Below are 17,776 nucleotides of genomic sequence, written 5' to 3'. Positions count from 1 at the left end.
CTCAATTGCAATATCAGGTAAAGGAATGACGTGACTTCACCGGGGTTCTCAAATGGGTCACCGGGGTTCTCAAATGGGTCACCGGGGTTCTCAAATGGGTCACCGGGGTTCTCAAATGGGTCACCGGGGTTCTCAAATGGGTCACCGGGGTTCTCAAATGGGTCACCGGGGTTCTCAAATGGGTCACCGGGGTTCTCAAATGGGTCACCACGGATCAAAACTGATGTGAACAAACAAGAAAATAACGTTAATTTCTAAATAACTTTTTAGACAGAAAAGAAAAAAAAAATCAGTCTATAAATGACCATGCTATTTTCTGCTTCTACAAGTGTGAAATATTTTAGATTTGCTTGTTCCGTATTTTAAAGATGCAAACCTTGGCCAAAATTTCAACTTGACGGAATTTTGTAGAACAATGCAACACTGTGTGGGTCGTGAAATTCTCTCATTAAATTATAAATGAGTACCCCCATCAATTAACACATCGTTTTATTTGAATTTGAAGGCCAATAATAAAATTAAAAGATGAAAGTCAATTGTATTTCACATGTTATGCCAATTTATTATTGAATTACCGTATTTTCTCGACTATAAGGCGATTCGCTTATAAGACGGCCCCCTAACTTTGCCCATGAAATCTGGTGCTTTTTGTTTCGACTCGCTTATAAGACGGGGTCAATTTTTAAGCAAATCTAAAATGCTAAAATTCTTCCTAATGTGTAAAAATGTTCAAGCTCAACGGACAATTATCGACTTTCGCGGTAACTGTTTTTGTTTTACTCAAAGAAAATGGTGGTCAACTGTGAGCTCTCTATTTGGAGGTAGGTTAAAAATTAGTACATAAGTTTGCAGGACAGGTCGTTACTTATCGGAATTGTAATAATTAATCAATAACAACATATGTTTGTTTCAGTTTTTTTTTTATTGAAGACACCAATGAAGTTCTTCGGCAAAATAAATGGCTTCAATAACATAACTGCAAAAAGCCGAGGCATGAATAGGTGTTTGTTTAGCAATAATGCTTTAGGCAATATTGTCCCTTGATTGGCGACGAACATAAAGGATTCATATTCGCATTGTCGCAGGAAATAGACTTCATTTCTTCATTTTTTGAACTTAAATATATAAAAATCTGCGGTCTAATTTTTTGTCAGCAGTTTTATATAACTGGTTTCCATGGATTTTCGCAAAAATTGGCTCGTTGCAAGACAAAATATTAAAAAGTTGTCGAAACGTTTGCACTGTGAGAGTGCAGCTTTAAGCTTAAAAATCTTTTCTGCTCGATAACTAAAGAACGCTTGCACCCAGGAACTTCATACTTGGTATGCTAGTTGGTCATGACTAGTAGATGACTCCTATCGATTTTGCGATCAGTAGGTCAAAGGTCACTGTGACCTTGAGGTGATGAAACGGTTTCCGCTCAATAACTAAAGAACACTTGCACCCAGGAACTTTGACTTGGTATGTTAGTTGGTCATGACTAGTAGATGAACCCTATTGATTTTAAGATCACTAGTTCAAAGGTCAAGGTCGCTGTGACCTTGAGGTGAAGAAACGGTATCCTCTCAATAACTAAAGATCCTTTGGGTCCAGGAACTTCATACTTGGTATGCTAGTTGGTCATGACTAGTAGATGACTCATATTGATTTTGAGATCAGTAGGTCAAAGGTCAAGGTCACCATGACCTTCAGGTGAAGAAACAGTTTCCGCTCAATTACTAAAGAACGCTTGCACCCAGGAACTTCATACTTGGTATGCTAGTTGGTCATGACTAGTAGATGATTCCAATTGATTTTGAGATCAGTAGGTCGAAGGTCAAGGTCATCATGACCTTGAGGTGAAGAACCGGTTTCCGCTCAATAACTAAAGAACGCTTGCACCCAGGAACTTCATACTTGGTAAGCTAGTTGGTCATGACTAGTTGATGGCCCCTATTGATTTTGGGATCAGTAGGTCAAAGATCAAGGTCGCAATACTGTGAGGTAAAAAATGGTTTCCGCTCAATAACTAAAGAATGCTTGCACCCAGGAACTTCATACCTGGTATGCCAGTTGATCATGACTAGTAGATGACCCCTATTGTCAGGTCAGAAGGTCAAGGTGACCTTGAGGTAAAATAACAGTTTCCGCTGATTTACTAAACAACACTTTGGCAAGCCCAGGAACTTCATACTTGGTTTGCTAGTTGGTCTTGATTATTAGATGACCCCTATTGATTTTGAGGTCAGTAGGTCAAGGTCAAAGTGACCTTCAGGTAAAAAATAATTTGTTGGTCACCAGTCCATATGTCACACTTCTTTCGGCTCAATAACTAATGAAAGCTTGGACCCATGAACTTCATACTTGGACCCAGGAACTTCATACTTTGTATGCAGGTTGGTCATGACCAGTAGATGACCCCTATGTTTGTTCGTCTCCAGTCCAAAAGTACAAATTTCATGTCCATCATTGATTTTTTCACCTACGACCACACAATGGGGGAGACAAGCGCTTTTTCTAAAAAGCAATCTCTAGTTTAATAATGTTTTGCCCAACCTGGTTGCAGCAAGGAGATTTATACAAAGTTCAAAATTTAATTTTAAATATCAAGTTTGAGGGCTATGGGTGTAGGCATTGTCAAATTACCACACAGACAAGCTTTTTGCATTCAAGGTCACTGTGACCTTGACCCCTTAAATCAAAAGGGGTCATTTACAGGTCAGGCCTAACCCCAAAGTCAGGTTTTAGGGCCATGGGTGCAGGCATTGTCAAGTTATCACTCAAACAACATTTTCGCATTCCTGGGTCTAAGCGTTCAATAGTTATTGAGTGGAAACAAAGTGTGACGTACGGACTGACGGACAGGGCAAAAACAATATGTCTCCCCATGAATGGGGGAGACATAAATATACACACTATAAACTGGGAAACCAATATGCTTTGTTTTAATACAGGTAAACTCAGCTGAGACAGTAACAAAATTTTCTCTTTATTATGTAAAGTGATGTATTATCGGCCTCATACTAGCTCATATTGACAATTTGAGTCTTGTTTTGAGAAAATACTGTATTTGCCACCATCTGGTGTCTAGTCCCTTTAAGTAGAACCATACCATTTAAAACCAATTCATACATGTAATAATGCATTATTTTGACTACTTAATAAAATCATACCAAACAGAGTACAATTCAAAAGCAACCATAGTCATTTGTTGTGTTTTGATATCCCAGCAAAAATATCCTGATGCAAGTTTTAGAACTGATAAATTATTTTGACAGTCTATGCTAGAAATTTGACAGTTTATGCTAGAATTTTTTAAGTCTATCTAAAGCTATTTCAATGATTTTTAGATTTGAATATAACTTGTATCAATTAAATACACATAAATATTTTAGTGCTGATTGTTTAAATAATAATTATTTATCCTGCATGGTCAAAATGTTGCATAGAAATCAGACAAAATGCCCAGTCTGTTAGGCAAAGTTTACGAGTCTGTATAATAAATTCAAGGATGAAAACAGACCAAATATACCAATCCTGATAATCCTGAACATTTAGTTCCAAGTATGAGGGCTTCAGGCCTAAAGCAGGTTTAGGGGGATAAGACCCCTTTTGTTTTCAAAGCCATTTATTTCCATGTAGAATAGCTTTAACAAGAGCCGTCGTAAGACAGCGCGCTCGACTACGCCACTTTGACTTAGAATACAATAACGATGTAATAATACCAAGTTTGGTCTCTTTATGTCAAACCTAACTAAAATTATTCGATACATAAGGTGACTTTGATGCTGCCCTCCCACCAGCCCGCCCAAACAGTGACACAAGTCATTCAAATAACTTGATTTCCCATTATGAAAATGTGGTTAAGAATATACAAATATGCCTTTCAAAGGAAATTAAAAAAAAAATAAAAAAAAATCAAGGGCCATTATTTGTATTTAGGATTAAAACAGAGTTATGTTTCTTGTTGTAAGATGGTCGTAAATAATTTTGAATTTTATTATGTGCATTTAAGGAACGGTATAGAAGTTTTTTATTAAAATCCCAACTTGCCCTTAACTTTTACTTGCCTAAAACTTTAACCTACGTCAATCAGGGGCCATAACTAGTATTAAGGATATGGAGTTATGTAACCTCTTTGGGTGATGGTCCTGAACAATTGTGTGAAGTATTAAGTCAATTGAATGAAGTGTATAGAAGTTATTAAACAATATACCAACCTGCCCTAAAACTTTAACCTAAGATCCATAGTCAATCAGGGGCTATAATTTGTATAAAAGATACTATGGAGTTATCTAACCTCATTATGTGATGGCTCTGAACAACTGTGTGAAGTATTAAGTCAATTGAATGAATGGTATTGGAGTTTTAAGTGAAAATCCCAACTTGCCCTAAAACTTAACCTGCCCTAAAACTTTAACCTAAGTCAATCAGGGGCCATAACTTGTATTTAGGATAATATGGAGTTATGTAACCTAATTGTGTGATGGTCCTGAACAACTGTGTGAAGTATTAAGTCAATTGAACAAAGGATATAGAATTTATTAATAAATATTCCAACTTGCCCTAAAACTTTAACCTAAGTTCCATAGTCAATCAGGGGCTATAATCTGTGTAAAGAATAATATGGAGTTATCTAACCTCATCATGTGATGGCCCTGAACAACTGCGTGAAGTATTAAGTAAATTGAATGTAGGGTATTGGACTTATAAGTGAAAATCCCCACTTGCCCTAAAACTTTAACCAGACGCCGACGCTGGGGCGAGTAGTATAGCCCACCTATTCTTCGAATAGTCGAGCTAAAAATCTCTCAATCCTGATTTCAGGATTAATTCAGGTTTTTGATACCTCTGCAATTTGTTTCCTACCTGGTTAGTAAGGCTAATGAAGATGGCCAGGAGGAAGACGTACATCCACCAATTGTATGAGGCCAGGATTTCTTCTTGAGACATCGTGAAAAAATTGTATGCCATTTTCATCAATGGCAGCAGGATAACAGCAAAGTTATCCCCATTTGTCTCTATAAAGTCATGACGTGTTATGGATGTGGGATCTATATGATGCTCTCGGAATGGCCGTATAAAAGACTGAAACAACAATGGTAACAATTATAACTACAAATTATGGACATATATATGAATTAGTATACCACTTGCAGAGATAAGTAATAATTACTGTACCCACAACCCGAGCTATTGAAATTATACAAGAGTACTTCATTTCAAATGTCACAAGGATAGTGGATGACGAAAGGTTTTGTAAGTTTTCACTGCAATAGATGGTGTGTTTAAAAATTTAAACTGTCAGAATACTCAAGAAAGGTTTTGTACAATGTTGTCAATGACTGGTCTGGGCTATAAGTAAAGAGCATTGTAATTTATCCGGACAATAGTTATTGAACGGTGAATTATACTGAAGACATGGATCCATACTAAATAGATGCTAAAACAATTGACTGTTCCCGATATCATCAGAATGTCCATTCAACACCTGCCTGGAATCTTAATGAAGTTCTACAAAAATAAATGCTATGATCCACACTAAACTTAAATAAAAATGATGACCAAGTTAGAAATGTGCTATTAACATTAGCAAGAGGCCATGGTGTTGCACCGGTGGCGTGCTTTCATGATCATTGGAAATATAGTAAGTGTCCACCCCTGCTAAATGTGTCTAAACCCTAAGTAAAACAAGAGGCCAATGAGGGCCTATTCTCTACTGGCATGGCTCTTGTGGTCATTTTCAATCCAGAGCATGTATGTATGGGTAATAGGCAACAAACATATAGTTTAGGTTTTGCGTTTGGGTTAGTTGAAAACATTGCACGTTCAACATCTGAGGACAGAAAGTGTTGTAAGCAGATAAGTTGCATGAACTATTTTATTATGTGCCAAGTAAAGGTCATCTGACGAAGAAAAATATTTGCTTTCAAGTAGTTATGGTCCAAATTTCATTTCTGTAGCTTTAAATATGCTCGTTTGCAAAACTGTGCACATGGTGAAAATTTCATTGCTGTAGCTTTAAAAATACACAAGAGCTGTCACGGAGACCGCACGCTCGACTTTTCCGCCGCTTTTCAGTGTAAGGATTGAAAAGTTTTGACGAAAAATGCATGGGTCACTGTTAGATTAGATTTCAATGCAATACATGATGTGCTGAGATATTAACATAAATTTGGTAACATGCAAAATTTTAACCAGAATTTTCAAGTCTTATAATAAAGTGCCATTATTTGCAAAATACAGTTATCTAACTTGGTTATTCAATTAGGTTGGGTGGTTGAATACCATTGTATAAAGTCTCAACACAATACATCAAGTAGTTGCTGAGATATTATCCTATGTGTGCTAACATGCAAGACCTTAACCACAATTTCTAAGTCACATTATAAAGGGGCAAAAATTATATAATATGAAAGATAGAGTTATCTTACTTGATTAAATAAGAAGGTTAAATGGTTGGGAGCCTGTGTGTAAAGTTTAAATGCAATACATGATGTATTCCCTGAGGTATTGACTTAAAATTGGTAACATGCAAAACCTTGTCCAGAATTTCTATGTCAAATAAACGCTTTTGGAATATATTTTTTGTGCTGTCCTTTATACATTTTATATATAGTCATTAAATCATGCACAAATCTGCAACTTTATTATATGGCATAGATTGCTTAATAAACCCAAATTAATACTTTGGAAAAAAGCAATTAAATCTATGAAAATGCGAGTTGAAAATTTACCCACTTGCGAAAAATTGCAAGAAGGAAATTTCTTTAAATTCAAGCCCTGAGCATGTTTATTTCTTCATCTAATGTTCAATTTGTTAATGTTGACAGAGTTATTGTGTATTCTAATAACACATCACAAGATATGCAAGTTTACATACAAAGCCATTATGTTGGGATCACAAATTAAAACAGATAATTTTTCTGAGAGAGCAAAATGTTAAATAATAAATTTAAAATCAATTTGTTTAAATAGCTGTTTTAGAAGTATAATTCTTGATTGTACATCAGATTAATATCTTGACATATAGGTATCATATTTAAGTTTATCATTACCTTATATCATAATGATTGCAAAATGTTTGAAATCACTGTTGAATTTTTGCTAAGTGCATGCAAATGCTTACTGAAATTTGTGAATTAGAAGTCATGGTACTGGTAATATAAGTATGACTTTGCATGTTATTTTATTTTTTACACCTTTTTATATGGTACTATGTGATTACACTTTGGTTGAGTTCAGTTAAGGTCAGGTCTAGCAGGTTTTCAAAGATACTGGTCCACTGGTCCAGTTCTCAAAAAAAGTTAATGTCGAACTCTGAGCGAACACCATAAATACAGTTTTTGCCAATTCAAGGGTCATAACTCTGGATTGATATAGGCGACATAGCTGATTATCTACCCTGACTGAGAAATTATGCCCATACACATTCTGAGCAAATTTGGTAATGATTGGAAAAAGGCTTCTTAAGTTATTGATTGGACATGACAGAATCAAGGTAATTTCTATAATTAAAGGCTGCTGACTTTACAGTGACTTGAGGGATATGGCTGGTTATTGAACTTGTCTGAGACATTATGCCCATACACATTCTGACTACATTTGGTAATATTTGGACAAAAGACTGATGTCAGGTTATTTCAACAATTACAGAATGATAAGTCTACAGTGATTCAGCTATATGGCTGGTAATTGATCTTGTCCGAGATAGTATGCCCATACACATTCTGATCAAATTTGATGATGATTGGGAAAAGGCTTCTTAAGTTATTGATCCAAAAAGACTGATTTCATGTAATTTCTATAATATAAGGGCAAAAACCCTCACATGACTCAAGCGACAGGGCTAGGGTTTTCTACCTTGTCTAAGATACTATGCTTACACACATTCCAACCAAAATTGGTTATGATTGGACACAGGCATTAAAGCGGCTGTACTCCGTATGATGAAATAGCGAAAAAAAAATAAAAAATTGTCAAAAACTGACATAAACTTGGTATCGATGTGTACAATGCATTGAAACTTAATAACTGAAGTACCACATGGTTTACAATTAATTTGTTTTTCGCAGTTTTTTCGTATTTTTCCATTAAAAAAATTTACTAGGTATGTCTACCTAGTAGAATTCATTCCTTATGCGTGATTGGCTAGTCGATGTTATCATGTGATATAACCAAGTTAGGTATATAGCTTAAATATTCCAACAGTTTAGGGTAAGCCTTCGTAGCACAGTGGATACAACACAAGGCTGCAATTTTGGCGACAAAGGTTCGAACCTGGCCTAGCTTTTTTTTTTACATTTTTGTATTTTTTCACAATTATGATATGAAAGAGTAAAACATTTTATTAAATAATTGTCCTGAGATTCGTTACAGAAAAAAACTTTTTTTGGTGCCAATCTGGTGTACAGTCCCTTTAAAAGATTGGACAAGACCGATCTTAGCAAATTTTTATTATTAAAGGGCGATAATCAGGGCTCTCAATAAGACCCGGGGGCCGGGGATATCCCCCAGCAATTATAGCCGTATGACCCGGCTATTCTCAGGTTAACAGCTGCTTTTTAAATTTGTAAGATTTAATGATTTTGTTCTTAAAATGTCCCTTATCATACAAAGAATAATACTATGTCTATACTTCAATAAGTTTTCAATTGAAATGAAAAAATATGATCAATTTGATTTTTAAATACGTTCGACTGCGATGGTGCAATAACATTTTCCTCTTTCTTCTTTCTGTTTCACTTTCAAGTTTTGGATGTATAAACAAAAATACCCGATTTTTCTATTGCCAATATTCCTATAATTGTTCTTTAAAATAAATGGCAAAGCAATTCAAAGGTAGTAAAACCTTACTGTGCTGTAAACTGACAATGATTTAACTATATCCAACAATTCTCCTTCCACTTTAATTAAATATGTCAGGAAGTAAACAGGCACCCGTTTCCCCGCGCATTTAAGACGATGTAAAATGTTAATTTTCTGTTACACATTAAAAACTTCTATCTTTTAGATTTAGCTAATAAATCAAATACAATTAAACAATTAAGTAAATAATATATAAATTTTGATATTGATATTTTAGCATTGTTGTTTTTTACAGCCGTCGTAAGTAAGTGAAAACTGCCGAAGTTATCCGTAAATTAATTTCCAAAAGGGCGGAGCTATTGACGTCATTCAGTTTGACTGCTGCTAAAAGACGTTACTGGCTAGAAACAGATCGATAATCACTTGTCACTTCGGGCGTTAATTACTCTTGACATGTGTTTATATACATTAAATGAATAAGCAACTGTTCAGCACATATGGCTTGCAGTCCTAAATCGCAGAGCAATCATCTTTTTGACCATCGTAAATTACGGCAAATCTGACATCGCTTTGATCTTTCCCCTTGAATAATAAGCGTATAAAAACACGATGATTTACGCGTTTAATTGGCTTTTTTTTTTTTAAATCGCATAAGGAAAAAAACGGCGGCCCGGTCGGGCTAGTTTCTGCGGATAATCGGTAGCCCGAGCTGTAATTCGGTAGCCTCAGGCTATCGGGCTACTGCGAATTTCGAACACTGCCAAAAGACTACAGTAAACAAAGAAAACTTGAATCGTTCTTTGTCTCTAGGTAGGTAATATGAATATTATTTCAGTTTTATTAATGGCAACTTAATGACGGCGTAATTATGGGTTTAAAAATGTGATTGCAAGAATTACACATATTTCGGACAGTCTTCCCGAAATGTGCCGGTCCGCCGGACATGTCCGGCAAATCTTGTACGGGTCCGGCAGATCTTCCGAAAATGACGGTCCGGATGGCCGAATATTTTGAGACGACTAAATAGCGAAAAGGTATTTTAAGCGAAATGTCTATAAAAACTTTCCCTGATTATTTGCCTTTGCGGTAGTTAGTCGATCCCATACTGATATTGACATAACATAACATCGCAAAAAGTCGGCCATTTCGGATTTCCGATATGCTATCATGATGTTGATTCCCGGGGATAAACGAGTAAATACGTTCATCAGTAAAGGCATTTTATTACAACAGTTTTGATTGGTTCTTGGTTTGCAACAAAGTACAATCAAAATCGTCAGCACTCAATTTACTTCGTCTGCAGTCAAAATGGCGGCGGTTGGTGGAATTTTTACAATTTTGGGAAGACTGTTCGGATACGATTATTTTCGACTGTGTATATTTTCTTCTGAAAGACCCAATTTTCTGTTACAATGACTGCTTTAAGCTAGTATATCTTTTCAGCAAGGCGTTTGATCTACCATGTGATGACGACTGATCAGGAGGATGTCTATTTTGATTGAAATTTCCTTTTATGAATAACAAGAGGCACATCAGTGCCTGTGCTCCACTGGCCAAAAGGTTCAAGCAAAGACCACCTAACGAACATTTTCGTCAAGTTTCATAGAATTACAATCATCAATTTTTGAGGAGAAGTTATTTAAAAAATTTTTTTACTTTAATAGCTCTGGCTGCCATGTTGTGCAGTGGACCGAAATGATTTGGGCAATTTGAGTAAAGGAGCACCAAACAAACATTTCTGTCAAGTTTTATCGAAAAAAGGTCATCGGTTTCGACGACAAGTCGTATAAAGTTTTTTTTATTTTTTAGCTCTGGCAGCCATGGTGTGCAGTGGACTGGAACCATTTAACAAATTTTGGTTAATGACCACCCAAGGAACATTTCTGTCAAGTTTCATCAAAATCTGATCATCGGTTTCTGAGGAGAAGTGGTGTAAAGGTTTTTCCTATTTTTAGCTCTGGCTGCCATGTTGTGCAGCGGAAATGGAACCATTTGGGCCATTTTGTCAAAGGTTTTGTTGAGATGACCCTTGTTATTAAGTCTCATAAAGATTATGTCAAAATTGTGACGCAGGCAATTTGTGGACTGACGATTGACTAACATGTAATCTTGTCTTGTCATATGACAGGCGAGCTAAAAATTACAAACCATTGTTTTCCAAATGGAAATGGAGACGTTTATTATTGTTTTTTGCGACTTTTAATGGCGACACGTCTTTTAAATAACCCGTTACCGAGTCATTTTCACGTTTTCTTTTCGCAGCCATGCTTGTTTTTCCGCGGGAAATTATCTGGAAATCGACGAGACGTTCCGAATAATCGCTGTAACTAAAAACCGACAAGAACCAACAACAACAGAAAAGAACCCTCAACCTGAAGTAATATAAGCATTTACTGTCTTTTTAGTTTTTAACTTAAGTGATATCGATTTTAATCACTAGTTACTGATTATCAAAATATATTTATACAAGCAGCATTCAACACGCATCCACTTAGTCCTGCATAAGACCATCTTTTTTTCACTTCTGATGTGATGTCGGGTCTTTTGCCACTCGTGACACGTTGTCGCTGTTTAAGATATAAGTTTTTCCTTTAAACTATAAATATCGACCCAAAATAATGCTTAAAAGTTAAACAATTAATAAACATTTAATCTGAATAGATTATGAAGCAAATATCTAACCTGAACAAGAACTGACGAGATAGAATCGACATGGTGTTTCACTTACACTTTTCGGCCATTTAAGTTACTAAAAATAGCTGTTTCATAAACTTTCAGAATGTCACTTAAACGAAAATTAATGTTCAGTCTATATATACTTTCCTATGTATAAATGTAAGGTTTTTAAATTGATCTTTTTGTGAGAACTTTATGCTTATATGTTTACTCATAAATTATTATTGTTTAAAAATTATTTAAAGATGCTATACGTGAAAAATTAAGACATTATTTTTTTTTTCTATTAAAGGGAGGTAATTCAGTAGTAAAATGTAATCAAAGCTATTAAAGCATGGCATTTCTTTTCTAACCATGTTGATATTATTACAGTCTATTCAAGCAAGATGCCTTTTGTTTTTACATAGTACCCATAGGTTCTGAAAAACAAGGAGCACTATTCCCAACAGAAGGATGTCACTCCCTATCACTGCATGAGCATCATAATAAAGAAATGTTTACTCAAACTGCAAGCTGCTCAATTGAAATAGGTATTTACCTCAAGCATACAGTTTTATAATGTGGCAAAATAGTCGGACTACTAGATTGTCATTCGGACTAGTAAAATATGCCATTATGCTAGTCCAACTGGCTAGTAGGTTAAACTGTTTTTCGTGAAGACTGCGGACCAGAAGTCCTTAAAGGTTTTTCTATTTTTAACTCTCGCAGCCATGTTGTGCAGCGGACCGGAACCATTTGGGCAATTTTGGTTAAAGGGCATCCCGATGAACATTTATGTAAAGTTTCATCAAAATCTGATAATCGGTTTCTGAGAAGATGTAGTTTAACGTTTTTTTCTATTCTTAGCTCTGGTGCCCATGTTGTGCAGCAGACCAGAACTGTTTGGGCTATTTTGGTTAAGAACTACCCAAGTAACATTTCTGTCAAGTTTCATTGCAATACGATCATCGGTTTCTGAGGAGAAGTCGTTTAAAGGTTTTTCTATTTTTACCTCTGGGGGCCATCTTGTGCAGTGGACCGAAACCATTGAAGCAAATTTGATAAAGGACCATCCAAAGAACATTTCTGTTAAGTTTCATCAAAATCTGATCATCGGTTTCTGAGAAGATGTTCTTTAAGGTTTTTCTATTTTTTTGCCCTGGCAGCCATGTTGTGCAGCGGACCGGAACCATTTGAGCAATTTTGGTTAAGGACCACCCAAGGAACAATTCTGTCAAGTTTCATCAAAATCTGCCTATCTGTTTCAGAGGAGATGTCGTTTAAAGATTTTGCTATTTTTAGCTGTGGCGGCCATATTGTGCAATGGACCAGAACCATTTGAGCAATTTTAATAAAGGACCACCCAAGGAACATTACTGTCAAGTTTCATCAAAATCTGCCGAACCGTTTCAGAGGAGATGTCGTTTAAAGATTTTGCTATTTTTAGCTCTGGCGGCCATATTGTGCAATGGACCGGAACCATTTGAGCAATTTTGGTAAAGGACCACCAAAGGAACATTCCTGTGAAGTTTTGTCAAAATCCGCTTATCAGTTTCAGAGGAGATCTCGTTTAAAGTAAAAGTTTACGCACGCACGCACGCACGCACGAACTCACGACGGACAATCTGTGACGTCATAAGCTCCATGGCCTTCGGCCAGTGGAGCTAAAAATATGTATGTTTTCGAACTTAGGATTATTTTTTTTTACTTGCATCAATGGTATTTCCACTTGTAACACATGTAAAATGATGTGCAAAACAGGAATTTTGCTCTTAGGAGATCTAACTTTACAGATTTCATTATGCTTGAAATCATCCTCGGCAGGGGGCTAGATCGGGGCTATGCCCCTAAAACCCGGACTTTCTATGCTCACCCTCCTACTTCAAAAATTATTGAGAGCCCTGCAATAACCTTCGAGTGATGCAGGCAATATGGCAATATGGCTTTATCAAACTTGTTTGAAATATTATGCCCATACTCATTCTGACTGAACTTTGTGAAGATTGGACATTTAGCTTTTTAAAATTATTGTCGAACAAGATTGATTTTAGGCATTTCTATAAATTAAGGGCCTATACTGTTGAGTGACTTAAGCGATTTGACTAGTGATGATGATTGGACAAATGCTTCTAAAGTTATTGATTGGACACCCCCCAACTGTACAACTCAGGTAAAACTATAATACCTCCCGTTCAATGAATGGGCGTATAATAATCAGGCAATGATTGGTTGTACCTTCCCAATAAGGCTTTCCACTGAGCCATATGAATCAGCACCCCAGTGAACAAGACCACTTAGAAAGTCAGCTGTCAGTATTCCAAGTACTGAAACAAAGAATAACTCTGATTAAACTTCATACATAGTCTACTACACATTTGACTAGTCTACAATACATTATTACACCAAAGGGGTTAGCAAGAGTCCAGTCCAAGACTCCTTAAACATGTTTCTCTGACTACCTGATTTTTTGACTGGAAAGTCTGCATTTGAAATTCCTATATTTCTGAACATATATTCCCCACTTTAAAGCTGCACTCTCGAAGATATTCCATTTTTACAAAAAAAAAAAAATTGTCTTGGAAAGAGCAATTTTTTGTGTAAATATCAGCAAACCAATGATATACGATTGCGGACAAAAAATCATATCATAGAATTTTCATATTTCCGTTCGAAAATTAATGTTTTATGGTTTAAACCGTAACTAACAGTTTAAGAAAAATGCATAAAACATCAATTTTGGGACTTAAATATAAAAATCTGCAATTTAATTTTTTCTCAGCAGTCTTATATAACCAGTTTTCATGGATTTTCGCAAAAATTGGCTCGTTCCAAGACAAAAATTAAAAAAGTTGTCAAATCGTTCAATCTGTGAGAGTGCAGCTTTAAACCAGAATTCCAAGGTCGAATAATTAAGGGTCATAATTTGAATTATATGCAAAAATAGAGTTATCTAACATGATTTATTAAGTAGGTTTGATAGTTGAAAAGACATGTCTGTAGTTCAATGCAGTACATGATGTATTTGCTGTGATATTGACTTAAATGTGGCTACATGCAAAACCTTAACCAGAATTTCTACGTCAAATAATAAATGGCCATAAATTGAGTTTTCTTACTTGATTAATTAAGTAGGTGAAATGGTTGAGTACCGTTGTATGAAGACTCAATGCAATGCAATACATAACATAGTTGCTGATGTATTGACTTAAATGTGGTTACATGCAAAACCTCAACCAGATTTTTTAAGTTTAATAATAAAAGACCATAATTTGCATTATATTCAAGATGGAGCTATGCCACTTGATTTATTAAGTGGGTTGGGTGGTTTTAAACACTAAGTTCCAATGCAATACATGAAGTATTTGCTGAGATATTGACTTAAATATGCTTACATGCAATACCTTAACCAAGGTGTGAGGGGGACGCTGACGGTAATGCCGGTGAGTAGAATAAAAGAATGACAGGCACATAGACATGTACTGGCTTTTACTTACATATTTACAATCTAACATATATATCTTTATCATAAGTGCATGTACATTACAATACATCAGGGCTGTCCTAATAATTTGGGGGCCAAAATTTGACCCAATTCCCCTATGACCTTAACAAGTACGGAATATAATGTTTCCTATTTTCCTGTTCATGAAGATTTGTTATTAAATTCAGCCAAAAATAACCAAGAAGGAATTTTTCGCATGCAAATATGCTGTCTATAGAATCCAGTTATTGCAAATACGAAACTGTTTCACTCACTTCAACTTGATATTATTTTAGAAAAAGGATTATTTGTGTTTGTTCGAAATTCCCTTTTCATGGCAAAATTCCCCTTTGAAAATGGCACTGGAGTCATTCCCATAGCTCCAACAGACAGGTCTGGACATACGAATGCTTTGATTTTAAAACTTGAGTTACAGATATGTACAGTAAATACGCAATTAAAATCATAGAAAACGCAAATATTTAAAACTGGCCAGTAACAAAATGCATAAGAAAAAAAAAATACATTAAAAAGGACACATAATGAATTGAAAATAAAAATTGGAAACTCCTTTTGTCAAATTCAGGGAACTCGACTTGGTAAGCTTACTAAGCCTCAGTCAAAAATAAATAATCATTTCAGGGATTGGCCGATCATTTTCTGGAAGCATTTACCAAAAATAAATGGTCACCTCTGCGTATGACTATGAAAGCTTCCCATTGATTGCTGAGTTATAACGATGCTATATTATCAAAGATGGGTGCAGGCAGAAAATCACATGATTTTATGCAAGCTTTACTGCAAAAATGTCAAAGAAAAGAGGTACTGGTATAATTTCCTACAACACTAATAAAAAACAATTGCTCATTGTCAATACTCATTTAATTTCAAAACAATGGGGAACTTGAAATACTCATTGATAATGTGAGATACCCAATTTATTTCAAAAGTGTGGAGTAATACTCAATCACATTGGACATCTTATCTTTAACTCTGAAAGTAGTTTTAGCCAAAAATAAGGTCTACAAATTCTTACAGGCAGCACCCAAAATGACAACCCAGTTCTCCACTCGAAAGAAGTACACCAAACCCAGGCCATCTATCAGCATGAATAAAATGGTGAGCACCACACATACTGTCTCCTGCAGTCTTTTTCCTGAAACATGATAGAAAAACAAAATTAGAGCAACACCCAATCTAAACAAAACTCCTTAACCATAAGGAATGATGTAATTACTTCAAAGTAATACTTGCAGTGGTCGAAATAAGCACAAGCCCACTGCACTGATCAAATGATTGGAGGGCTTGTTTAAGTTTTAAACTTCATATACATTGTAGAGCTTGTTACAGTTTTTTTTAAAATAGAAAAGAATTAGGGCTTGTTCATCCAAAGTCAGATTTCAATGACTGTACTTGCTTACAAATTTTAGAGAAAACTGCATGATTTCAAAGTTGTATTCAAAAGGGAAACAATTATACAGTTTAATATTAAATTAAAACTAGAGCTATCACTGAAGGTGATAAATACCCCCGAACGCCGCCTCTCATTATGATTTATCATTGTATGAAGTTTTATGCTATTCCATCTAATAGTTTTCGAGTTACTGTCCGGACAAAAGTTTGACAAAAAAACACAGAAAAAGGCAATAACTCTATAATTTGCTAACATAGTGTAGTGATTTATGTACACTGAACTCCTTCTCATTGTGCTGTACCATTGTATAAATTTTTATTACATTCCATCCGGTTGTTTTCAAGTTATGCTCCGGACAAGAAAAAGTAACAAAGGGCAGTAACTCTGTAATTAGCTGAAATAGAATTGCGGTTTCTGTACACTGCACTCCCTCTCATTATGATCTATCACTGTATGAAGTTTTATTAAATTCCATCCAATACTTTTCAAGTTATGCTCCGGACAAGAAAAAGTAACAAAGGGCAGTAACTCTGTAATCAGCTGAAATAGAATTGCGGTTCCTGTACACTGCACTCCCTCTCATTATGATCTATCACTGTATTAAGTTTTATTAAATTCCATCTAATAGTTTTCAAGTTATGCTCCGGACAAGAAAAAGTTACAAAGGGCAGTAACTCTGTAATTAGCTGAAATAGAATTGCGGTTCCTGTACACTGCACTCCCTCTCATTATGATCTATCAGTGTATGAAGTTTTATTAATTCCATCCAATAGTTTTCAAGTTATGCTCCGGACAAGAAAAAAGTAACAAAGGGCAGTAACTCTGTAATAAGCTGAAATAGAGTTATGGTTCTTGTGCACTGCACTTCCTCTCATTGTGCTTTACCATTGTATGCAGTTATAATAAATTCCATCTAGTAGTTTGCAAGTTAATGTCTGGAAAAAAATTGACAGCAAAAAAACACAAATAAAGGGCAATAACTTAGTATTCAGTTTAGGTAGAGTTATGGTTCTTGAACATTGCACTTCCTCTCACTGTGCTTTACCATTGTATGAAGTTCCAATGAATTCCATCCAGTACTTTTCAAGTTATACTCCGGACAAAAAAAAGTAACAAAGGGCAATAACTCAGTAATAAGCAAAAATAGAGTTATGGTTATTGTGCACTGTATTCCTCTCATTCTCTACCATTGTATGAAGTTTAATCCAATTCCATCCAGTAGTTTTTAAGTTATGCTCCGGACAAGGTAAATTGCAAGGGACCGACCGACAAACCGACCGACCGACCTCAGGGTGACTCCAATATACTCCCTTCAAACTTCGTTTGTCGGGGGTATAAAAATATGAACACAATAACTTTCTGTGTCAGGCATCATACTGCTTATACAAGAGTATATTATCTTCATTTGCTTTTGATATTTTTAATTTAAATACCCAGTC

The 17,776-nt window shown here is 35.5% G+C and overlaps 1 protein-coding gene across 1 annotated transcript in view; it reads right to left on the bottom strand.

Annotated features, from left to right (window-relative positions):
• LOC128243288 (plasmanylethanolamine desaturase-like) overlaps nt 1–17,776 on the bottom strand; it is a 45,470-nt gene that overhangs the window by 8,199 nt on the left and 19,495 nt on the right. Inside the window, exons 2-4 of the mRNA XM_052960964.1 lie at nt 15,960–16,079; nt 13,678–13,766; nt 4,849–5,067 (exon numbers count right to left, since the gene is read on the bottom strand). Of these exons, the coding sequence (XP_052816924.1) occupies nt 4,849–5,067; nt 13,678–13,766; nt 15,960–16,079 (428 nt within the window). The remainder of the gene's footprint in view (nt 1–4,848; nt 5,068–13,677; nt 13,767–15,959; nt 16,080–17,776) is intronic.

This window comes from Mya arenaria, chromosome 8 (assembly GCF_026914265.1).
Source record: "Mya arenaria isolate MELC-2E11 chromosome 8, ASM2691426v1".
Classification (NCBI taxonomy): domain Eukaryota; kingdom Metazoa; phylum Mollusca; class Bivalvia; order Myida; family Myidae; genus Mya; species Mya arenaria.
This window is presented reverse-complemented; position numbering and strand designations above follow the sequence as displayed.